Source organism: Candoia aspera, chromosome 1 (genome assembly GCF_035149785.1).
Source record: "Candoia aspera isolate rCanAsp1 chromosome 1, rCanAsp1.hap2, whole genome shotgun sequence".
NCBI classification, from domain to species: Eukaryota; Metazoa; Chordata; class Lepidosauria; order Squamata; family Boidae; genus Candoia; species Candoia aspera.
The window spans coordinates 59,083,042-59,108,874 of NC_086153.1; the positions used below are offsets into that span (position 1 = coordinate 59,083,042).

Below are 25,833 nucleotides of genomic sequence, written 5' to 3' on the forward strand. Positions count from 1 at the left end.
CATAATGAGAAGACAGGACAGCCTGGAGAAGATGCTGATGCTAGGGAGAGTGGAGGGCAAAAGGAAGAGGGGCCGACCAAGGGCAAGATGGATGGATGATATTCTAGAGGTGACAGACTCATCCCTGGGGGAGCTGGGGGTGTTGACGACCGACAGGAAGCTCTGGCGTGGGCTGTTCCATGAAGTCACGAAGAATCAGAAGCGACTAAACGAATAAACAACAACAACAATTAAGGACATTATAAAAATCACTTAATACATTTGTTCCTTCCCCTTATATTAAAAGAAAAGAAAGAATATAAACCTCCTAATCAATCCCCCCCACCAAAATACCACTTATTTAATTATTTCCTTCCTACTACTATTCTATACTTTTCTGTCTGATATAATAAAGATCAAACTAAAAGACATATAGATTCTCTGCAATTTGTGTATGTGTGTGTGTGTGTCAGAAGCACCTACCAAGGGACTTCTGTACTGAAAGGATTTGCCAGTGACATCACCGTTGCCTAGGGGATGCCTGAGGGGGCTCCTTTCATGTCCCTGTTATTTTCCCACCAAAGTGATACCTATTTATCTACTTGCATTTGCATACTTTTGAACTGCTAGGTTAGCAGGAGCTGGGACAAATTGATGGGAGCTCACTCCATCACATGGCTCATGCTCTTGGGTTTTGAACTGTCTGCCATTAATAATACAACAATTATAATAATCTTAATCATATTAAGCCTAAAGCCAAGCATTTATTATTATATCTTATTAAACTTAATCCAAGTCATTAAAGAGAAGTCAAACAAACCCTAAAAACAGTCCAGATAATTATTTTTAAACCCTTACCCCACTTCAAAATAAACCAATGCATTTACATAACTCCACAATACACACAAATCATTTTTTCATAAAGAAATCAAATAATCCAACTGCCCCCTTTAAAAACTCAGACTTCTCAGCAGGAAACCTCCCATAGATAACAACCCCTTCTTTTCCATAATGTTCCATCAAAAAGTCAGTCTCACTTATGGCTTGCAATTCATTCTGTCCCTTTAATTTCTTCATCTTGTCTGTCCAATTGTCAAACATTTCAACAGAAGCCTCAATCTCGTTGTTAGTAGAAACATTTCTATCATTGTTAAGCTCTTCAATTTCTTCCTCAACATCCCCAACCAGATGACACATTTTAGAACTAATGTTCTCTACAATGTCCTGAATATCTTGCATAATAACTTGACAGGAATTGAAAAGATTCTGTTTAAGCTCACAATGAAAATCCAAGAAAGTCTGCTTGAAATCCTCCATGACTCACACAGTAAATTATGGCACCCCCTAGGTACTTGACTAGTGAAAGTAGGAGATAATGGGAAATTTCCAAAAGATGTTTACACAGGTGAAAATATGGTAATAGGCAGTCCCAGGGAAAGTAGCAGGAGAAAGCTAGAAGTTCAGTACAGCAGATTCAACATGTAGAAAAATAGTAAAATCTTCAAATTTAATGCAAAAATAATAGCAGGGAGACATTTTCTCAACCCTCCATAATATTTGGATGGAAAGGAAAATCCAAAACTTAAAAAGACTTTTATTTTAAAAAAAATAATCCCAAAAATAACAATAAACACTAAGAGAACTCGCTTCTCCTTGCTGTAAAAAGCCTCTCTTAGGGCTTTTATTTCTTAAAAAAGAAATAAATTAGGTAGTTTAGAAATGTGGTGGCTGGTCTTAGTGTCCCTTTTAAGGCTACAGTGTGGCTTGGAAATGATGATGTTCCAGCCTCCCAGCGGCTCTTACTAGATTAACGTGAATGCTGTTTTTGATCCTCTGGCTGCAAGTTGCTGTTCTGGAGGGCAAATGGGATGATTCTGAGCATTTTCTTTGTCTGGGAAAATGCTCTTGGGCTTCAGGAAAAACCTGCCTGAGCCCCAAAAAACTGTTGCATTGTCAGTTCTGCCCGCAAAGCTCGTGGACACAGCTGTTCAGTCCTCCATGTTCCCACTGGAAGTCCCAGCTCTCTCTCTTCCCTTTGTCTCAAAACAAAGCTTTTTTTGCCAGCGAGGGTGGGTCTGAGAATAATCTGTTGGGCAAACCTGGGAAAATGTATTCCTCCCATCCCCCCTTGACACTTGGATTTTTCAGCCAATATGTATTCTTCTGTCTATTTGTTCACATTTGGGATGGGAGTGTTGGCTGTCTGGTTGAATGTGGGAGAGGGAAAGGATTGGCATATCCTGCCTCAGTGACTGAGGGATTGCCCAATCACTAGAGAGAAAGGGGTGAGGAAAAAGAGTGTCTGCAAATTCAGAGTCCCTCCTCACCATTTGCCAGAAGAGCAGTGGCAGCAACAAAGAGGAAGGAGGGAATTCTTTCTCTGTATTATGGGATAATTACTGGGAAGACAACAGTACTTGATTAGCTTCTGGAGCTGAAATCACTGTTTTGTGCAGCAATCCATGGAACCATGCAGGAACACTTACATATGTGAATGCCATATATGTATATGTACATATGCAGCATATGTATGTGTATAAATATGGAAAAGAGTTTGTGGTGCATATTATTACTACTATTATTATTATTATTATTATTATTATTATTATTATTATTTATATTCCACCTTTATTTTGTAGAGGTCAAGGCTGCACACAAAATGCTCCTGACACATATTTTCCCCACAATAACAGTCTTGGGCATGGATTTATAGTGAAATTGAAACTCTTCTTGTCACCTTTTTTCTGGCATCCATGCGGAGCAGATGGAGGTCTTGAAAAATAAAATGTGCAGAAGGGTGTGGTATGCTGAAACCGAATGTGAGAAAAGGGAGAAAACAAGATGGGAGAATGGTGGCTAAAATTAAGGATAACATTATGCCTTGACTAATCTGAACAACAGATTTCTTAAATACAGCTCTGGTAGAACAAGCGACTATTCATAAGTGTGAACAAGGGTAATATAAAGTATAGGAAATAGGAAAAAAAGGAGTAGAGCAGAGGATAACTACGTGGACTTGGGTACATTCCTCTGAAGGAGGATATTCAACCCAAGATGCAGAAAGAAAATGTTGTGGGGGCATTGCAGGAGAAGATTTAGAGCAGCAGACGAATGTACAGTCTTGTAAATTTCACTCATGCACTATATTCACAATATAATTCAAATGCCAACTTTGATTAAAATGAAACAAAACCACTGATATTACTATTTATCTTGATACAACCCCGTTAAGAAAATGAGAATAACAATTCTTCATCTGTTATTTTTGCTGGGATTATATAATAGGAGTGGCATCAAGACATTACCGCAAATTCCTTATCAGATCCAGTAGAATCCATTGAAAGACAACCAAAATTATTTTGTTATTAAGAATCAAACCATAGAAAATCGAACTTGTTCACCTGAACAATGTGTAATCAATCACCACGCAACCCTGAGAAAGCTGCAGCAATTAATGGAAGAAATATAGTAGAGCTGGCCATGGAAGACCTTTGTATCTAGAGTACAGTGTTAAGCCCACTATTTCAGATTCCCAAACATTAATCTGGCTCTTGGCAATAGGGATGGGAAATTGCTGCCAGTGATAAGCATTTTTCAAATTGTACCTGGGACTGAGATTGGCTCTGTTATTTTATAGTCCATGGCTTCTTGGAAGTGGGAGATACAGAAGAATGTTTCTTCTGTACTGACGATAGAAGGGATGAAAAGTAGTAAACTAGAAGTATTACAGAAAAGGGATCATCATGACCAAATTGATTTGTCCCTCCTTAACGGCATTCCTAGAAAAGCTCTACGGCCTATAAATATTTTGCAGGCTTGTTTGCTTTTTAGGCATGAGGACAAGACAATTCTACTAGAAGAGTTGCAACTTATCTCTGTACTTTCCTGCAACTGATGTAAAGAAAGCCTCTGAAAGATGGGTGGCAACCTGGGAGCTGTGTATCAAAAGGCCTGAGAAAGTCTGAGTGTATTAATAGGGGAAGACAGGTGAGTTTTTCCTTGAACTTCTCCATGGAGCACAATCTGCAGATGCACACCCTGAGAAAAAGCCAGCTGTAGTTTGCCCACTGATGTTTGGAATTCCCAGCTACTGAAAGCTTAAGAGGTTTACCTGTCTCTGCCTTTTTCCTTGTTTGATCATCTTCTACAGCATCTTAGTGTCTGCCTTTTAAGGTCAGTGAGGTGAACAGTAAAGTACATCTGCTGCACCTTGTTTGCAGCATGTTCATTTTCTGTTCAGATCCTGAAAGCTGTCACCTGTCTCATTACTACTAGCAGTACCCCACCCCACAAAGAACACCCTGATAAGATCACCAGAGGTACATTCTGTGAGGAGACAATGGTGGCCACTAATGTAAGCAAACACCCAGCCGCTTTACACTGTATCACTCTTAGGATCCCTTCTGAGCCATATATACGTGTGTTGTGTCACTCAGTCTTCAGGTTCATTCATTATTTTTAACTGACAGGGAAATGCCAAAATGGGAGCACATCCAAAGAGAAAACCATATTCTGCTCTACAACACACATGACAACAGGACTAATCAAGACTGAGTTGGCTTCATACATGTACAGTATAGCTCAGTGCAGGCTGATATAAAGTAATGGAGACTATTTCCCCAGTGCATCCTCAGAACTCATTGTCCTCTATTAATGGTGCCCTAGCAACAATAAGCAGAGGAGAGGAGGGTTCTTCCCTATACTATTCACAATGGTTAAAGCAATTTAAAGTCAACCCAACTAGAGCATTAAAACACTCTGTTTAATGTAAACATATCACTAATTAGATCTAACCATGTTTTTCCCCAAAGCCCGAGAAAATAAATATTATTCGCTCATTCTGCTCCACCAAGAATGGCACTATGTTATTTTATATGAGTCATGTGCAAACCTATTTGCATTATACAAGAAAAACTTCCCACCTAATGCCAGTTTTGCCTTTTATCATCTCTAATGCTGTCTGACTATTCCTACAGATCTGTAATGAAAATGGAATCTGAATCTCAGTGAATACCAATCTTAGTTAATTTGTGTGCTGGAAATATGATCCTCATTCTGCATTTCCCATACACATAGACAGTAGCAAATTTGCCTAAATATATATTTTGCTATAAATGCTGATTGACTCTATCCATCTTTGTTTCAATTAGGGTTCCTTTGTTTCAATATTTTAAAGACTAGGAAGTAGCCTCTGCAAGTGGATGGCATTAATAATACCCAGTATTCTGTTAGATTCAGATCCTAAATTCAGTGTTTAGCCTTGATCAAGTCATTGTTTCAGGCTCAAAAGGATATGCAATGTTTTGAAGATAAAATGAGATATCTCTCTATCTTAAGCTGAGTTCCTTGAAACAAGGACAGGACATACATTTGGCAGACAGATCATCTCACAAGAAACATATTACTGGGTTGTTAACAACTGAAGGCCTTCCTACAAATCTCTACCATGAGACCATGTAAAACTACCTAGAAACTTTATTATTAACAGTGACAGAGGGTCTTCCATCTCAAAGTGCATAAATGTTATGGGCACTTAAAACATATACACATACATGAAATCTGTAGATTGGATCCAATCTTAGTTAAAGTTGGTCTGTTGAAATCCGTATAACAAGACATAAGTTAGTCATGACTTAGCAAAGGGAAAAATCTTGTTGGTTGATTTTAATGTATACTTCTTAAACTCAGCTCCCCATAGCAATGGGAATATGCAAAAAATATGCAATATGTGATATGCAAAAATATGCAAACATGCAAAAAATGCATACTGACAGTTATCCTAACATATTTGATAGTCTTAGAATTTTGCAAGAGAGTTCACTCAGAAAATGAATACAATAATACATAAACTGTGCAATGTGAAAATAGTATACAAAACTTACTACATTCCAGGAAAACACTTGCAAAAAACTATGTAAACAAACTGGCTTACAAAGGCATACCATAGCTACTTTAAATGGTTTTAAAATACACTGGGCATAATTTATGGAACCTGTTATCACAGAATATAGCGATGGCCACATACTTTGGTTTAACTACTTTACAGAGAAGGACTGCTCTTATTTCTTAGTAAAAACAGGCCATAATATTAAGTAGAACTTCTGGGATCAGAAGTAGCATTTTTTAAAATGTTGCTTTATGGGAGAAAGCCTTTGTGGGCTGCTCAGAAGCATCTGGAAGGCCATTATTACAAACAGAACACAGAGCAAAATGTACATTTGGTTTAATCAGCTGTGATTTCTTTAGGTTGTTATATGTTGAGCTGAAGCAAAGAAGGGGAAGTAATCAAATTAAAAAGCTAGTAGGTACTCTGACACTGAGAAATGAAGGAGATGAGAGAAGTAAGAAACAGTGGAAAGGAAAAGGAACATGGTTCACAACAAACTGAGAAAGAGGGAAGGAAAGAGAAAAGAGGAAACAGAAGGCAGTTTGAGGGAAGGTGGCATTTGGTGCAACATATTAAAGCGATGGTGCCAGTTAAAATAAGCAGGAAAACAGAGGCTAGAGTAAAGAAAAGCAGTAGAGAACTAGTAGTTATTAGGAGGAGGAGGAAGTAAGAACAAAACCCAGATTGATATTGATCAAGAAAATTAGTATAATCTAAAAATGGCTAGAGCTGAAATGCTGCAGCCTGCTCAAATAGTAGATTTGAGATAAGGGTTTGTGAGGGTACTGCAGTATAGATCGTGATAGAATCCAATGTCTGATCTATTATATCAGAAAATATTCTAAAGCAAACCTTTGACAGCTAAATCAAGAAAATCACTCCTTTAAATCTTCATGTTCTTCTTTAGAACTAGAAGATGCGTAAATCTGAATTTAAATTAGCCATTATAGAAAGGAGGATTTTAGCACTCAGTGAACTGGTTTTGGATCAAACTACTCTGACAAGTACAAAGCTGAATGTCTCATAGCTGGCTAAAAGGTCACTGAGCTTTGCAGCAATTTGACAGTCTTCCCAGGTATCCAACAAGTACACACTGCTTTCATCTGTGTGTATCTTAACAGTGCATATGCTGGAGGGTCTCCTGCTGGATTGTCCTCTCATGTTCAGGAATTCTCTGCTCTGATTGGTCAATGAAATCATTGCTGAGGCTTTCCTGGAGATTCCTGAAGGTGCACAATGTAAACTGAAATGTTCACAGCTTTGGGATGAGGAACATACTTGGTCTTTGAGTGGCATGCCAAGGACTGGAGGCAAAAATTATGTGGGGACAACATATAAATCAGATTTAGTTTCATCTCATTGAAATTTAATTTAATTTAATTTAATTTACATAATTACTGTCCAGATTTGTTACAATTTCCCTCTAACATCTCATTAAAATTCAGTAGTATTTTGGGAAAGGGCTTTGGAGGCTATGCTCAAGCTTTCAAGGCCATATTGTAGTCCTGGGACTTCAGATCTTTGTATCTTTGGTTTGTACTCTACCCTTCTGGAAGTTTTCCAAGCTATCCACAAGATGGCACTGCATGACATGCCTCACCTTTGAAGCAGACATGGTCAACATCTTTGATGCCCAACTCCACAAAATGCTAGCTGAAATGCTACACCTGCGGTGTTTTTTAGTTGCATGCATGGATGCTTGAATTCATAACTCTTTCTGAATTCATTTAGGATCTAACCCAACTTTGGACCTCCCCAGCTAAAATGCAAATTCAAATAGAGTGATGTTCTGACTTCTGCACTTCTTGAACATTCCAGCACCATTTTTTACATTAAAAAAAAAATCAATTGTGCTTTTAAAAGTGCATTGTGAGAACAAATGGGGGGAGGAGGTATAGTTTGAGAGAAAATAGATTTCAAACTATGTATTGATAGAAAATTCATTTTATACACACATATAGAAATACCCAATTTCATATGAAGGATATTTTTTTAAATTGAAACATTAATGTGAAAACAGGCCAGATTTATGCATATATACATGCAGCATTGACCCAGACACAAAAGAAATCAAATCATACATTTTCCCATAGATATCTGTAATCAATGTTTTCATTGGTCCAATGACTTTCACACTGTTGTTAATGGATATGTTGCTATTTACAGTTTTGGAAGGTATATAAGTAACCAAACTAATAAAAGTTCAGTTCTTAATTTCAGGTAGTCACAATAGCATTAACTCAGGAGCTACATAGATGCGTTTCTCATTCTAGAAAGCAAACGCTTTCTTAGCTTTGATAATAAAACCATTATTTGTAGAACAATAAGAGGTTATGGGTTCTGATTGCAAAGCCAGGATAAAACCAACTGCAGAATTGCTTTCAATGCCTTTCTTCCTTAATACTGTTGTTCATTAGCAGGGCAGAACTGATGATTGCTCCCTCTGTTCTACCTTCTAGAGTAGCAAAAACTTGAATAAAGAACACAAAGTATAAATACAGGTTATTTTAGACATAGATTATTTTTTCCACAGGAATAAACACTTGGATGGAAAACACTTTTCATAATAATGTGTGGCTGGAGCATCTTGAAGTACTTCATCATTACTCTGAATAGGGTTGTACTTCTCAATTAAGACTTGTACACAGTCTGGGGTCCTCCTGGACTCTCAGCCCCTGCTTGTAGAACAGGTAAAAACTATAGCCAAGAAGGCCTTTGCACAGGTACATCTTGTGTACCAGTTGCACCCTTTCCTGGACTGGGAAGCCCTTTGACTGTCTCTCATGCCCTAGTCACCTCACAACTGGATTACTGTAATGCACTGTACATGGGGCTGCCCTTGAAGACCCACCAGAAGTTGCAGCTAGTCCAGAATGTGGTGGTGCAGGCAGTGATGAGGGCTCTGTATCATGCATATATGACCCTGCTGTTTTGCAAGCTGCACAGATTGCTAGTTGGCTTCCTGATGCTATTCAAGGTGCTGGTATCACATTTAAAACCCTTCATGGCACAGGGCTGCCCAGAATCATTTGGGAATCTATAAATAAAATACATAAAATAAAATAAAATAATTAAAAGAGATAGAACATGAGATATGAGAGCTGGGACCAAAGTGCGAAGAAGTATGTTCAGTAGAGAGACTCTTGTAATTAAAATGAGTGAGGATAGTGCCACAAGTAGAAGCTATGATTGTCTGACTTGTCAGTGGTTTACCTCTCAAAGTAATATTCTAGCAATTAAAAAAGCCAAGTTTTTATCAGTTTTAAACAAGTGCTTTGACAAATTAATGCTTTCTAATCTCACAAGCCAATAAATTTGGAGAGAGAATGGAGATAAGGAACTGTGAAATTCTGTGTCACATATATATTGCAGAATGTAATTGTCTCCCAGTGTTAACATTAAATTATCATTGATATCTTTCTAATGGGAAGAACAAGAGCTAATTCAGAATCCTTTGTGTTTGTGTGTTTTAGAAAAAGCACTTGGCTTTCACTAGTTCATGAATAAATTATGTTTAAGATGCTGCTGTGAATAATGCTAGACTTTTTTTTTTATGAGGTTGGATAGTTTTTGTTTAATTCTGGATCTGAGACCTGGAATCTCAATATGATTATTGAAAATAAGGTACTGCTTTATTGATAAACCAAGTGTAGTTTAGGATGGGAAGAAGTGCCCAGAAATACAAGAATGCTCAAAGTCACTAACTGGATTAAGGAAAGATGGAAGACAAAGAGGATTGGTGAGGCTGGTTAGATCAAGTGACATTGTTTCTAGCATTACTAATCCCTACAATGGAATTTTAGGAAAAGATCATTCATTCCTCCATTTGCAGAATGTACAGGTTGACCCATAATAAAACAAGACCAGCTTGCAACAACGAACAAGTTACATATTGAATAGCTATGACAATCTGGCAGTAAGAATAATGTACCTTGTAGGGTGGCAGCAAATAGAAAAAAAAAAGGGAGATGAAAAGGTCCACTGAAATGGATTTAAAAGACAAAATAAAATTATGAAAAGATTTTCCCCTCCTAGTGAAATGGCAAACTTGCTGGGTAGGACGTTTCATGTTATGCCACTATTGAAAAGACTTTCCTGTAGACATCCACTGTGCTTTTACATTGCAGGGACCCCAATAGAGAGGGAAGACATAATCATTTAAATATCTTGGTCCCAAATTTGATTGGAAACAGGTGAAGAGGATAAAGCAGTGGCATTAAATGCTCGTGCTTTCTGATCCCGGTTAGCAATTTTCATATATACCACCTTGTAGCAGCGGGAAGCTACCAGAAGATGGATGACGAAACCATTATCCTCTGTGTTCAGGCAGATCCATTACTGGCATACAAGGCTAATTTTTTTCTTAATGCTTGAAGTTACAGAAGCTACTTGTGATTTTAATAATCAAGATGCATCCACAAACTTCCCAAATTAAAAATGCTGTTCTTCAAGGAGAGTGCAACCCTGAAAGATATTAAAGGCCTTTCCCATTAATTAAAAATGAAAATTGTGCATTTGTTTGTTTTGTTTTTTGCATGTTCATTTAGGGGCCACACCAGCCAGAGGGCAATACATATATAAGGTCATAGGCAAAGTACAAGGACTGTAGGAGGAATCTTCATGCAAGTAGGATTATTTTGCACAGACCAAAGCAAGGCACTCCATATTTTGCACAATCACCTTTAAACATTTTTCTCCCTCTTCTTTTGGGATCCAGTTCCAAGACTATAAATTTCAACATTAATTAATTAATGTTCCCTCATGCACAGAATCTCACATGGCTTCCCTTTCTCTTTGAAGCTCAGGGGGAATGTTCATTATCTCGATCTGTCTTGCTTGCCATTTCATACCAAGCTTATCAATGTGCCTTTGACTCGGTCTTTTCTTACCCCTTTTCCAAATGAGTTGAAAAGAGCATAATCAAATTAGGGAATAATAATGAGGCAACATGTACCATGGGCTTCATCTGACAAGACAAATTCTCCAAAGGGCAGCTGGATGTGTGAGTGATGAGAAGACAGAATTCAGCAACTTTGGGAGGGAATCAGCTCTAATGATAATTGTTCTATGAAAAGGCAAAATTAGGACTCTGCCTACATATGAACAAAGGAAGAAAAGAAAATATGCAGCAATTACATTGTTGGTCACTCTGGTTCCATTGAGTTGTTTTGGCTATTTGTTTTAATATTGTGGTACTTGGTTTCTAAAAAGACTGCTTACTACTGCCGAAGAGGCTTCTGGGAATGTTTCATGTAAACAAGCAGCATGAGCAGAAATAACTCCAGGCTTAGCTTCCACCTCACCCTGAAAAAATGGGCAGAATTCAGAGTTCTGCAGTACATTTGGCTCTGTACAACACTGAAATGCAGGTTCTTGGAATTCAAAAGCAAGGCTAATGAAATGCATCAAAGGGCAATTTAAAATAGATAAAAGCATCAGTGAGCATTAACTACTTTGGGACAGTTCAGTGAGAGAGAGAGAGAGAGAGAGAGAGAATATAGATATATATACAGTGTGTGTGTGTGTGTGTGTATAGAGAGAGAGAGAGAGAGAAAGAACCCCCATGTGACTTAGTCATTGTCTGACCATCATGCTGACTTCCATCATGCCAAACAGCTATGTATGAATTACTCCCACAAAATTGTCCAAACAAAGGACTTGTATCCATTTTTAGTTTTCAGCACAATCCAGAAGAACTGACACCCTATTCTGTTAGACAGATTCTAGAAATTCAACATTGGAAAATTTGGTGGCATATACATTTTGGCAAATAGGTAACTAAATAAATAAAATTGCCTCCTTCTCCTCATCCTGAAACAAGGAACATATAGCAAGGAGTTCAGAATCTCCCAGCTGAATGGTATATGGCCACATGTTTTACTTACCAAGATCTTTTGTATTTCAGTACAGTGGAATTGAGCATGTATTTCCTTGAGTTTTGATCTGGGAAATGTCTAGGTGACAAATGTTTAATTCATCATTAAATAAGCTAGATTTGTTGGGGTCATTGAGGGGTGTGTGTGCTTCTTAGTTCTCAGTCCTCTGAGTGGCATTTGATGCCTTTGACTGTGGTATCCTTCTGAACCACCTGCAGTAGGGGGCACCATTTTTCAGTGGTTCTGCTCCTATATCAATTGAGAGTTCCAAGTGGTGGTCATGGAAGGTCAGAGCTCTAGTCCTTAGAACCTGAATGCCTGATATCTCAGGGCCTGGTGCTCTCCCCCATATTATTTAAAGTCTACATAAACCATTCAGGTCAATTCTGAATTGGCAGTATGAGGTGAGGTATCTTCAATAAGTTGATGATCCCCAGGAATACACTACCACTGCAGGCCGAACAAGACATGCCACAGAAGTACTCAACCAGTGCCTAGGGGCTGTGAAGATCTTTGATTGATTGATTATGTGCCATCAAGTCAGGGTCAACACTTAGCAACCACATACAGAGATTTTTTTCCATGATGATCTGTCCCTAACCTGGTCTTTCAGGTCTTCCAACAGTGCATGCATCACCATTGTAACTGAATCCATCCACCTTGCTGCTGGTTGTCCTTTTCTTTTTCCTTCTACCTTTCCCAGCATTAGAGCCTTCTCCAGAGAGCTCTAATTATTATAATAAGCTCCATATTTGCATAATATGTATGAAGTAGGGTAATTGGAGCCTGGTCATTTGTGCCTTGAGTGAGAACTCTGAATTGATTTGTACAACGATCCATTGGTTTGTTTTTTTGGCTGTCCACAGTGTTCTCAGTAGTCTTCTTCAACACCAGAGTTCAAAAGCATCAATACTCTTCCTATCCTGCTTCTTCAAAGTCCAACTTTCTCTTCCATAGAGTGTCACAGGAATATCATGGCTTGCACAGTTCTGATCTTTGTAGGTATAGACACATCACACCAAGGCCTTCATGGCTGCTCTGCCAAGTGCTAGTCTGCAGCATATTTCTTGACTGCTTGTCTTTTACTGTTAATGGTTGATCCTAAAAGGCAGAAGCTAACTATCACTTTGATACCTTCATTATTAATTCTCATGTGAAGATCTAGACTGGGTGAAACACGCTTAGGTTATATCCACCCAAGATAGTGAGTGTTTCTAGTTGTCAATAGACTTCTGGGTAAACTAGTGACATTGGCTCCAGCAATTATTCCTCCCAAATAGCTGATCTATGACTTGGGAGTTCTCCTCTTGGCTTCCAATAAAACAGCTAGGAATTTTCACCCAGCATCACTTGGAAAAAGATTCCCTGGCAATGATAAATCATGCTTGGTTCACCACTCAGTTGGACTACTATAACATGCCCTACATAGGGCTGTCTTTGGAGATTACTCAGAAGTTAAACTGATATAAAAGCACAATCCATCCAACCTCTTTGAAGTTGTTGCATTGGCTACCAGTTGGCTTCTTAGCCCAGGTCACATTACTGGTCGTTATCTTTAAAGCCCTTTTTGATGTAGCATCAGGATATATCAGGCAGTGCCTTGGCAGAATCAAATCTTTTCATCCAGCCCAGACATCAAGAGAGTACCTGCTGCATGAATTTGATTAGATTTCTGCTGTGAATATATGCAATCATTTTTTTCCATTGCTGTGTATTTTTCAATTTTAGCTTCCCAATTCTGTATTGATGGCAAGGTTTCTCTTTTCCAGTGTTCTGCCAGATTGATTCTTATTGCTGTCAGCACATATCATAATAACTTATGATCCTTTGCTTTTAAATTCTCTGGAACCATATGTAATAAAAATAGTTGTGGTTTTAATTCAAATTTTATTTTCAGAATTTTCTGGATGTTTTGGTGTATTTTTTTTTAGTACTTGGGAGTCTTTATATGATCATCACATATGGTAAAAAACTAAGACACTTAGAATATGGTTTTTGAAGAAAAAGAGAAACTGTTTTTTTTTTAATATCCAAAATGATTCAAATAGAAATGAGAAATAATTACAGATGTTCAAAGTATAGTGAAAAAATATTTAAGTAACAATTTTGTATGGGAAACAAAAAAAAAAAGGGGGGGGGGAGAGGGTTACTATAATGCTTTTTCCTATAATATTCCACCCTAACTGTGGAAATTGCCAAGACGAGAAGAAAAGCCAAAGCCAAGAAAGACAAAGATCTCAGAAGGGAACCTAATAAAGAATTTCAGAGAGCAATATAGAAATCATTAGATTAGACTGGAAGAAATTGGTAAGTCATTCTCCTGTTCCTTTTGATTTCCTAAGCCATAGAGTTCAACTGCATTTCCCTCCTTAACATTTTGAACTTTAGCATTCTAGTTTCCAATTAGATGCAGCCACATCTTGCTTGCATGTTCTGTCAATTTCAAACTGAATATAATAATGAAACTCATCAACCTCCTCTTCTATATCAGTAGTTGAAGCATATACTTGGATAATTGTCATATTAAAGTGTTCTCCGTGAAATCTAATTGATATTATACTGTCATTGACTGCATTGTTGCCAAGTTCCTTATACTCTTCCTAATTATGACAACAACACTGTTCCTTCATTTTTCACATTCTGAGTAGTGAACAGTGTGACCTTCTGCCTGAAAATGTTTAATTTAAGTCCATCTCAATTCACTAATGCCTAATATATCAATATGTAGTCAGTTCATTTCACCTTTCGCTGTGTTGAACATATTCATGCTTTTTACATTCCATGTTTCCACTGTGATTCTGTCTTTGCAGCTTCAGATTTCCTTTTCCTGCATGACAATAATAGCAACTAGACATCCCAAAAGTTTTAATCTAGCCACGTCATAAACACTCTTAGTACTCTGTATGATCCTCAGAATTTCTCAGTAACATGTTGAGTGCCATCTGACCTGAGGGGTTGATCATCTAGCACTTAACTGTCAATCATTTTATATTCTCTATCCATGTACAGTAGTTTTCTTGATAGAGTGGTTTATCATTGCCTTCTTCCACATAGTATGAAATGATCAATTTGCCATTGTCATTAAAAGTGATCTTCTTCCTCCAGCATCTTCCCATATCACTGCTGCCCAATACAGATCCCTGCTTGCTTTACCTGGACAGCAGGGATGACCTTCACACCTTGAGTGATCATGCTGGGATAATATACTTTTGGTATATACTCCTGGCATTATTCTCTCATCCCTTTCAGGAACAGGCCACCACCATGATGAGGCAGCACAGCAAAACTAGTAATAAATTGAGGCATATCACACTGATAGAGATGGCATTTAGATTGATCTACACAATCCTAGCTTCATGTTCTTCTTGCCCATGAGTTGGCAGAGATTTCCTTGCAGCAAATTTATCCTCAGTGAGATGTAAACTACCAGTGTTCTCCTTTGGATTTCTCAACACGTAGGAGAAAAGGTAAGAAAGAGACCTACTTCGCAGGTTAGAGACCTTCACTGGTTAGTACCACCCTTTTTTCCTAAAGCCTTGGATCACAGTAAGAACACATTCTTCATCTCATCTACTTTATCTACTTCATTTAACCCTTCTAAATGTGTCTTAGCAAGCAAACCAACTTTCAGAATTGTACTGAATCTGTTTTGTTACCTAGTTTTGGGCCAAAAGTGAGTTGCTGTGTAAATCTTCCAAAGTATGCTTATAATTGTGTTTTAGGTCTGAATCTGAAATATGAACTTTTATATTTGGAAAAAAAATACCTTCAAACTCCCTGGGAATTAACCTTGGCTGATGCTGGGGCTGCTCTTCTATTGACCAAGAAACAATGTTTAGGGATACTCACTCCACTGTTGCTTTCTTAAGGCTATTACAATGCTGGAAAATGAAGCAGGGTTAATCCTTTTTGAAGTGTTTGTAGTCCAAAGCACTTGTATCTGAGGAGGACTGGGTAACTTTCCATGAAGTTTCCTAATCTCAACATCCTTTTTAAGTCACTCTGTAGAAGTGCCCCTCTCCAAAATATACTGCAGGTTACCTGTGATTGATGATAGCTCTTAAGAGTCTTCACACCTAAAATCAATACAGATGTATTTTCACTCTTGGATATTGATGACTCCTTGATTAGCTCCAGCACAAGGAGTAGAGAGTGCCCACTTCAGTCTCTGCTTTCTTCCATCATATTGAACTTTCTTTCCTAGCAGTTTTAGAATAGTTAATAATGGAACACTTATTGTGTGGATTTGGTATTAGGGAAGAAATAGAGTATGTGCTTGCATGGATTGTCCAGTCTAATTCAAGGTGTCAGTCTGGAACTCTAGAAATGGACTGATCTACTTTGGGTCACTCGGGATACATTCTAGTCTGATTCAAAGCCTGAATCATAATGAGATTCAGAGAACTGAGTTCTGTCTTCCCAAAAATTTGGATGAGGAAAACTAACAATGGCTGTAACATTTTTTAAAAAATTTTCATCTCAGTTAAATGAAATTGAAAAGTGAGCCAGATATTTAATAAGGGGCTGAAGTATGTCAAATTTCACAGAAATTGGCACAGAGATGTTTAAGTTATGGTCTTTTAAAAATGGTTTTTAAAAGTGCTTTATTACAGTCATTTCGGTATAAAGTGTGATCACATGGATAGCAATAGTAGTCTATTCTGTGGGGGAAATTGATGCCAAATGCTATTTAGATAGGCAGAAATAGGTTACAAAGAAAGAAGTGATTTTAATAAGGAAATGTGATGATCTTTCCTAAATAAAATAAATAAGTTAGTAGACTAAGTCTGGTTGAAAGAATAATTTGATTTAGGGCAGAGCTATCACTCATTGACTGTAATACTCTCTGTCTCTTCCATGCTATTTTATATACTATAAACTAACAACACTTTGTTTAGTTTTGCTTGTGTGAGTTTGCTGTGATTGTTTGGTAGTTCTTGGAAGTTCTTGGTAGTTCAAGAACTACAATCAAGCAGAGAAAAAAATCAAGCAGAAAACATATCCTAATCAAGGAAGTACCAAGGAGAAAATCACACCCCCACCAACACTGGCAGGGCAAGCTGCTGTATATAAACAGGGAGCAAACCCCACACTCACTCGCACTGAAGATGTTACCTGGTCAGGTAATGAAACATCTGCAAGCAAACAGCCAAGCTCAGAGAACACCAAGGACTCCACATTTCACGTCTGTTCATAGCTACCCATTCCTGATCTATTATTTATTATTGTGGATCACATTTCTTCTATTCAAGATGCAGTTACGTCATTTTTTATATGTGCTATATTGCACATTCCATTGAAATTAAATAGAGCTGGAAGTATGGCATCTGCATTCAACTGAATAGTTACAGCCAAGCTATAGATGTGGAACATGACTTCCCTTGCTATTGAATCTTAAAGAAAATCATAGTAAGCATAGATAAGGTATACCTTTCCTTTCCACTTGTGGTCTTGATGAAAACGGGCATATCCTATTTATTCTAGGATAGAGATTTCCAAAGGATTCTACAGAAGCCAGAACTATTAGCTGTGATCAACCACTGGGTTGTGTATCTCTGGATCAGTACAATGCTCTCTTTGCAAAGGGTGGCACCACCATTCAAATCCAATGCCCAAAGTGGGAAAGCTAATTTCATGATATAGATGCAAAAAAAAAAAAGAATTATTTTTCCTACTCCATTTCACTCAGAACTAAGAGAAATAACATTAGCATATTCCTATCACTTCCCCATACTTCATAAGTCTCTAAACACCCTTTTCTTAAAGCCTTGGATCACAGTAGGATCACACTGTCTGTCTCATCTACTTCATCTATTTCATTTAACCCATCCTTTGTCCTTAGTACTTCATTTTCTGATGCAGCTTATTGTTTTCTTCCCTGACTTTTAATAACTGCTCTGGGGAGGGATCATATCACATCTGTGCAACAACTAGCTTGCTACTTCAACATTTCAAAATAGCAGCAGTAGGTGGATTAGTCTTTGCTCAGTAAGATAATGTCTCCCTGAGAAGGAACATGAAAAATAGAATTGTTGATTAATATATTTACTTTACTTAATTGTTTATGCCTGAACATGTACCATTTCCATGGGGAAAATTAACCTATCATGGAGAAAAGCAAATCTGGCATATATCAAGAATAATAGATTAATGCAAGCATGATCATGGTAGCTTAATATGGAAACTGGGAGCTTATAAAAGGCAACTAAGAAGCCATATGTGGCACAGAGTGGTAGGCGGCAGTATTGCAACTGAAACTCTCCCCACGACCTGAGTTCAATCCCGGCGGAAGCCAGATTCTCGGGTAGCCGGCTCAGGTCGACTCAGCCTTCCATCCTTCTGAGGTCGGTAAAATGAGTACCCAGCTTGCTGGAGAAGGTGACGACTGGGAAAGGCAATGGCAAACCACCCCGCTGCAGTCTGCCAAGAAAATGTCGCGAAAGCAGCATCCCCCCAGAGGGACAGACATGACTCAGTGCTTGCACAGGGGACCTTTCACCTTTCACACAAGAGAGCCAGTAAAGATACTAACATAGTCAACTTATATATGCAAATTATTCCTTATATAAATGGCCCTTCTGTGTGAGAAGATCAGGATTCTTTCTTATTAAGGGAAAAATTCTTAGATGCTTCCATGATTTCCCTCTAGTTATTTGCATCAGTTACAAGGGAAGGCAAAAGATATGAAGGCTGTGTGAATGTTGATATTATGTTGATGTGGATATGGATATGGATATTATAAAACCTTTATAAGTTAATATTCAGTAGGATTGTAGGATTGTAGTTATGGCCTGATTATTTAACTCATTGGGCATATAGAGAGATGGAGGATTTTTTTTTTTGTAGTCTGATTTTTTAAAAAATGGAAACAATTTAATTTGGAATATCTTCAGATTGTAGAGGTTTTGGCTTAGAACTTTCATGCAAAAGTGCTGGGAAACATTGCATACACAAATACATATGTCAGGAAAAGTTTCATACAAGATATGTATTTTATGAAAATGTGCACATGCAAACTGATGTGGATATTAGATCGAACAGGAATATGATTGAAGGGATGTAAAACTGACACAGAATGAATCTAGATTTATTCATCCATAGGTCTGTGCAAACTAGGTAGGAAATCATAGCATTTACTCTAGTAATAAAAAAAGAATTTGCTTTATTTCCAAAGGAACATTGCAGAAAGTAATGGCAAGAAAACAGAGGTGGCATTTGGGGAATGGTAGTTCATATATCATCTAGAATGCAGATGTAGGAGGCAGAATGAAAAAAAAAAACCCTTACATTCTCAAGAAATCTGTGCTGGCAGTTTCACAGAATATAATAATAGATTATAAATTCAGAAAGGGAGATGAAATAGCATCTCTAACAATCATGTTTTATAGTCAAAAACAACCAGCAAAGACATAAACATTCTCACTAACTTCAGCAAGACTTATGTAGGATAGTTAATTCATGTCTCAGATACACGTTGTATGAATTAAAAAAAAGATTACCATAGTTAATCCAGAGCAGCTAGTTTCACACTTCAGCAGAGGTAAGGAGATGGACCTGACACTTGTTTAAGAACCCTTCAGCTGTCAGGGAGGGGGAATACTTATTAATTTTATTCTCAGGATGGAAATTAAAGGAAAAAAACCCTTAATATTCAACTGACCCTTGCTATGAAGCATGAAGCGATTGGGAGATTAAGAAAGAGGAAAGCGGTTGATGAAAAGAACGGAAGAGAAGAACCATGTGGTAGGGAACATAATTCAAATGGTTATCTTTAATAAAGATAAAAAAGTTGTTAGTCCTGAAAGCACTTTCTGGGATTACACCATGTCCATCTTGTGTTGTGGGAGGGGCAGGGAGGAATGTAAAGTAGTTGTTCTCTGGTTCAGTGCAGAATTTTGTGACATGCCCCCAGCTCAATGCAGAGGATCAGTGATACATTCCACCACATGACCTTGGAGATGAGGCCAATCTGCACTCTGTGATGCCATTTTCTATGAGCAAAGTGTCATGGTTGCTTCACTGCTTAGAAGCAAGTGACCACTTTGCTTTGTAGTTTACTTCCAAGATGGTCCTTTGTTCAAAGTTTCAGTGCTTCAAAGCTCCACATATCTCTCTTGTGTTGTGCACTGAGAAAAGAACTAGTACAGTGAGATGGTAAAAGAAATGAACTGTGGTTGAGGACAACCAGGTTTAGTCTCCTTTCAGCTCTGAAAATTCAGTGGTTGACAAAGCCAGTCACACTCTCTTTGCCCAGGCCATGGGGTTGTTCTTCTGGGGACAAAGTGAAAGCTACCTTTCTGGAAGAAAGGTGGGATATACATCTAACAAATGAACGAAACACTAATATGAGTAGGTCATATGCTCAATTGCCATGAAACTGCAGGAAGTGCTAATGAATTATACACATGTGTGTCGGTGACTGTGTATTTGTGTGTGTATATATGCGCACCAATACAGTCTCCCACACAAAGACTGATCTCCTATTAGCTTATTAGCTAAATCTCAGTCATCATATTAGGTTCCAGTAGGCCTTAATCCTATGGCACCTTATGGCATTTCAAAGGCAGGGCAGAGATTGGAATGTATGAATCTGGCATCAATTTAGCATAAACATTCGCAGATCTTCCTGTTCTTAACACTGGGAGAGGGAGAAGGGAGAAGGTTCAAAGTGTGATAGAATGGGAGCAAGCTTTGGATGCAGAGGGATATGTTGAGCTGTCTTTCATGCCCATTTATTTTTTAGAAAACCAACTGGGGTGGGAGAGAGCAACACAAATATCCCTCTACCTCCACTACATCTGCTATGGTAGCCTGTCACAATCAAGCTGCTGGACTCCTTGGTGATTCCAATATTAAAGCCCCAAGTGATGAGCTCAATTGCCTTGCCAAAAGCTGGTACAATCTACAGGAACACAACAATTAAGAATTTCCTGTGTGGACAGCATTCTGTTGATTGTTGATTCCTTCACTGCGCATTCTAAGCAATTTTAGTTTTAGTTTTAATCGATGAAAAATAAAAATCCCTTTAGGTTATTCATCTTAACTATGTGATCTAACTCTGGAGACCTAAAATGCGCAAATTAGCCTGAACACATAATCCATACTAAAAGTGCCAAGAACAATGTGTGGTTTTGTATGAGTGAGAATCGCCAGCAATTACCACCTGTCAGATTGGTACAAAAGCATGGTTGGCTGAACATACCTACTGTTCCCTTATGTCTCCAGTGCAAGTCTGAACTATTCCTGGCCCACACTCTATCAGATACTGAGAAATCAAAAGGGTAAACACGTTAGCTGTAGGGATGTAATTAAGATAGATCATTGGGAACAGAATTAGAGCTGAATCTGTCAATCAGATTGTGACCAAGCAAGCTAAAAAAGTAGGTTGAAAAAAGAAAGGCAAAGAAAACATGTTACAGTAGGAAGTGATGAACACATTTGCATCTGTATCTCTGGAAAAAGAGTCCATGTTGGGACTATCTCTGTGGTCCCATTGCATTCTCCCTGCTTGCATTGTCCTGCATTCAGTGTTCTTACACTGAATCTCCTACAGTTTTCAATTCTATTTCCTTATTCACAACCCCCCATGTAAAAGACACAAATTTACACATTAATGAAACACTGCAAAACTAGTTGGAATGATTCTGCATATGAATGCATCAGGATTCCTTCCATACAGTGCTTTTCAGATGTGCAAATATATCGCCATACCAAAAAATAGCATAGATGCATGTATACAGTATACTGTATATATTATGAATACAGTCACATCAGTTTACCAGTGTTTTATCCATCTATAATGGATATGTACATTGATAAAACACTGCACTAAAAAAAGATAATTAATGAGGTTATACAATTAATGCTCAATATAACATTAGTAAAAGATACCTAACAGAGTACACTGAGTTATTTTCATGAAATAAAAAAGAAGTATAAATTTCTGAGCTCAGTGCCAAAATCTCCGCTTTAATATTATTTATGAATATTAAAAAAGAAGAGAAGAGAAGAGAAGAGAAGAGAAGAGAAAACAGCCCTAAAAATAATATAGATAAATATTTAATTTCTGACTTCCCCCTTCTTTGTTCTCCAACCTATTTGCAGTACCTAGGACATGAAAATGACTGGATGGCACATAATCAATCAATCAATCAATCAATCAATATAAACTTTAGAAATTATTCTCTAAGTGTATTTAAAAAGGTAAAGGTTTCCCCTGCACAGCAGAGAACAACTTTTTATGTTTGAATTAGGGAACAGAAACTCTCATATTTATGTTCCTGGCCTGGTAATGATGGAAATTAAGCAATGGCTTTTGAAACCAAGGCCTATTCAACCAGTAACTAAGGTTCTGTGCCCAGTGCCCACATTTGTCACTTCGTTAGTTGAAGATCTTCCTTTTCTTTGTCTCAGGCAACTTCACTGCCCCTAATATCCTCTATGCCCAGAACCTCTAGAGCAGTATTTCTCAGCCTGTGAACTTCCAGGTATGTAGACTTCAACTTCCAGCATCAATAGCAACACTTATGTTGGCTGGGGAATTCTGATAACTGAAATCCACACATCTGGAATTTCCATGGTTGAGAACCATTACTCTAGAGTGACATATTTAACTGGATATTTTATAAACAGTGGTTCTCAACTGATAGTACACATACCGCAGAAGGGATTTAAAAGTAGTCTGCATAAGAGTCCCTCCTTGGGAGGGAGATGGGCAGTGATAAAATTAATAAGGCACAGAATAAATCAATGGAACTTTAATTCTTTAAATTGGACTGCAAATAATAAATAGAATAACAATATATCACTTTGGGAAAAAGGGCCTTTTTATTTCTAGCATGGTGGGATTCAGATTCTTTCACAGAATAATTAGTAGACAAGTTATAAAAGGCTGAGGGCCACTGTTTCAGGCCTTTGAAATAACTCACAGTGGGGCCAGTAGCATACCAAGGGCAGATAGGTAGGATTGGCCTGCCCTGGGTGCAGGCATTGACTGGTGATGCAGGGATGAGACGGAGGCTATCCAAAGGATCAGCAGTGGCTATGGAGTTGGGTTGCTGCTGCTGGTGTGCCAATTAGCTGTTTGGCAGCTGGTGACATAGTGCAACAGCAATGGAGGAGAGGGATGTTAAAAAATTATGCACTCCAGCTGTCAAATATTCTTGGTTCACCACTGAGTGGTTCTGATAGAAGGATGCACAATATTTGATTGAAAAGGCTAATGTCTAGCTGCCACTACTGGAGACATGCTGTTTGGCATAGCATGAAGAATGTCTTTCTTATGAAAAATATAACTTACAAATATATGTTCCGCTGATATAGCAAGCTGAATCTAACATTTACTTGAACTGGGCTTTGTGGAATAGGAAGACTTTTCTTCTTTCTACTCAGTGTGTTTTTTTCTCCCAGTATTGAAAGGCAAACATCTGTGTCACATAGTTAAGAAACTACTATGTTAAACTCTTGGAGCTAAACTGAACCTTTTGTTAAGTTTGTCATCAAAGAGTAAACTATTTCTTTTGTTAAAGCAAGTGGCAGAGGGCCGTTATTTATCCCTGGCTGCCATTTTCTGAAACTCCTAGATGCCTGTGAGTAATGTCAACATGTTTTGTTTGTCCATTTTCTTCTGCTTGGAAAACCTTGAGTTTATTGATGATGCTGGGAAGACACACGATACTACTTAAGGAGACAATTAAGTTTCAGGTGCTCTTCCTTAGGGTGCTTCATATACGTACATAAGAGACTAACACAAAAGATTACCTCAACTTCTACTCCTGTTTTATTTTCTGTAGGTGCACAAAGCTGTTCAAATGTTACAAATGCTTTCCAGTATGGAACTAATAAAAGCTATGCTCGCTCAATTCCACACAGTAACACTAAGTAGACAGACTCTTTGATTTACAATTCAGGAAGAACTGCTCTTAGGATCGCGATGAAGGCCATTACTTGTTATGCATCTAGCAGAACTGAGATGCAATGAATGACTGAAGCTAAGAGCTGGCCAGAGGGAGGGAACTGCTCTGCCTGATATAAACAAGTTAGCTGAATCTCTGTTCTTGAAGCCTACATTGTCTCTGCCGCCTAGGGTGGTGTGATGCCAGGGTTGGCGGGTGGGGGAAGCAGCTTCTCATCTCTAGACATTTCCATTTCTGGAGAGGAGAATTCCCCTCCAGCTGACCTGTGGCAGGAGACTAACATTTCCCTGTCTCTCATGAGTCTTGATCCTGAAGATGCACCGGCTCCTCTTTCTCCTCAGAGAATGCTTTGAATGCAATGTTGACCCCAAAACTAGAAAGAGCATATAGTAATTGTAACCTCATATAGCAATCATAATCTTATTTATGCTGCTCAGAGTCTCAGGGAGTTGGGCAGCATACAAATTAAACAAACAAATAAATAAATACATTTATTCCACTTAATTTATTTTAAGTACCCACTTAAAATAAAACTGGGCAGCTTACAACATCTAATACAATGCTGAAACAATTAAAAACAATAGACAAAACAAAAAGAAAACAGCCTGGACTAATAACCTGTCTGCTATAAAAGGTGGTAATGTATATTTTGATAACCTGATTAGATTTTAAACTGAAGTAACTGCTCATCTTTGAATTCTGAATGCTTGTGCTTTGTCAATATGGGACTGCAGCCATTATGATTTATAATATGGGTCAAAGAGGACTGAATATCAACAAGGATGCTGGAATATGTGGTCTCTCTAACCATTGTGAAAATATCACTAACCTTTAAGTTGCTATACTGTGGGGAGGAATCACAAGATATGGTGACAGAACTAGTTTACATATGCAGAAATAAACAAGGTTGCTGGGCTTGTATGCTGAGGCGAAAAAACTGAGAACTCAAATTTTGTGCCTGTTACTGCCATTATTTAGTTCCACTGAAGTCCACAGTTGCCTGTGCCTTGATAGTCTACTGTTAACTTGCAAATTAGTCTAATGCTACTCTTTTCTTTCTCTTCAAGGATGATTCCAGCTACAAATAAGGCTTTTGTGGTGAACAACCTGGTTTCTGGAACAGGCTATGATCTTTGTGTTCTGGCCATGTGGGATGACACTGCCACAACGCTCACTGCTACCAACATAGTGGGCTGTGCCCAGTTCTACACCAAAGAGGACTATCCCCAATGCCAGTCCCTGCACAGCCAGTTTCTGGGTGGGACCATGATTTTAATCATTGGAGGCATCATTGTGGCAACTCTGCTGGTATTTATCGTCATACTCATGGTGCGGTACAAGGTTTGCAACAACGCCCCTGGCAAGATGGCCAATGTTAGCAATGTCTATTCTCAAACCAATGGATCTCAACCAGTCCAGAATGGAGTCCTGCCACAAGTCAATCCCAAAATTGTGGTAAGAAATGAACTCATGGAGTTTAACTGTGAATCAGCACACAGCAGCATCTCTTCTTCCTCTAGCGACTGTGATGGCTACAGCCTCCAGAGTGAGCAGGGCACATTGTCCAGTAAATGGAGGCCCCCATCAAGATCAAAGCATCACAATATTGATCGGCTCATGGGAGCTTTCGCCTCTCTGGACCTGAAGTGTCAGAAAAAGGAGGAAACAATAGACTCAAGAACTTCCATAGCTGCCCGTCACTCAGACAAGGAGCCACTTTTGGGTCAGCAGGAATCCAAATTTCGTAGCCTCCTCATGTTGCCACTGGAGGGTAAAACTAAACGTAGCCATTCTTTTGACATGGGGGACTTTTCCACATCTCAGTGTTGCAACTACCCAAAAAAGATCACAAACATTTGGACAAAACGTAGTTTGTCAGTGAATGGTATGCTTTTACAGTACAATGACAGTGACCTGACTGAGTCAAAGGGAACTTATGGGAGCTCAGAGTGGGTCATGGAAAGCACAGTGTAAATAGAAGTTGCCCACCATTCCATTCTTAGTCCCACCAAACATAACCAAGTCCATGAGTTCCAAAGGCCATAAATGTGATAGAAGGAAAACAGAAACACACACGCACATTAAGCCACATATTGGTCAATAAATATTAACATAAAGAATTCAAGTGGAGTAAAAGAATTTATGAAAAGTTTATAGGATGTGTGCATGTGTGTAA

At 38.3% G+C, this 25,833-nt stretch overlaps 1 protein-coding gene across 1 annotated transcript in view; it reads left to right on the forward strand.

Annotated features, from left to right (window-relative positions):
• LRFN2 (leucine rich repeat and fibronectin type III domain containing 2) overlaps positions 1-25,631 on the forward strand; it is a 75,759-nt gene extending 50,128 nt beyond the window's left edge. Inside the window, exon 2 of the mRNA XM_063290267.1 lies at positions 24,725-25,631. Coding sequence (XP_063146337.1) covers positions 24,725-25,631 — 907 coding nt within the window. The remainder of the gene's footprint in view (positions 1-24,724) is intronic.
• The last annotated feature ends 202 nt before the right edge of the window (positions 25,632-25,833 follow it).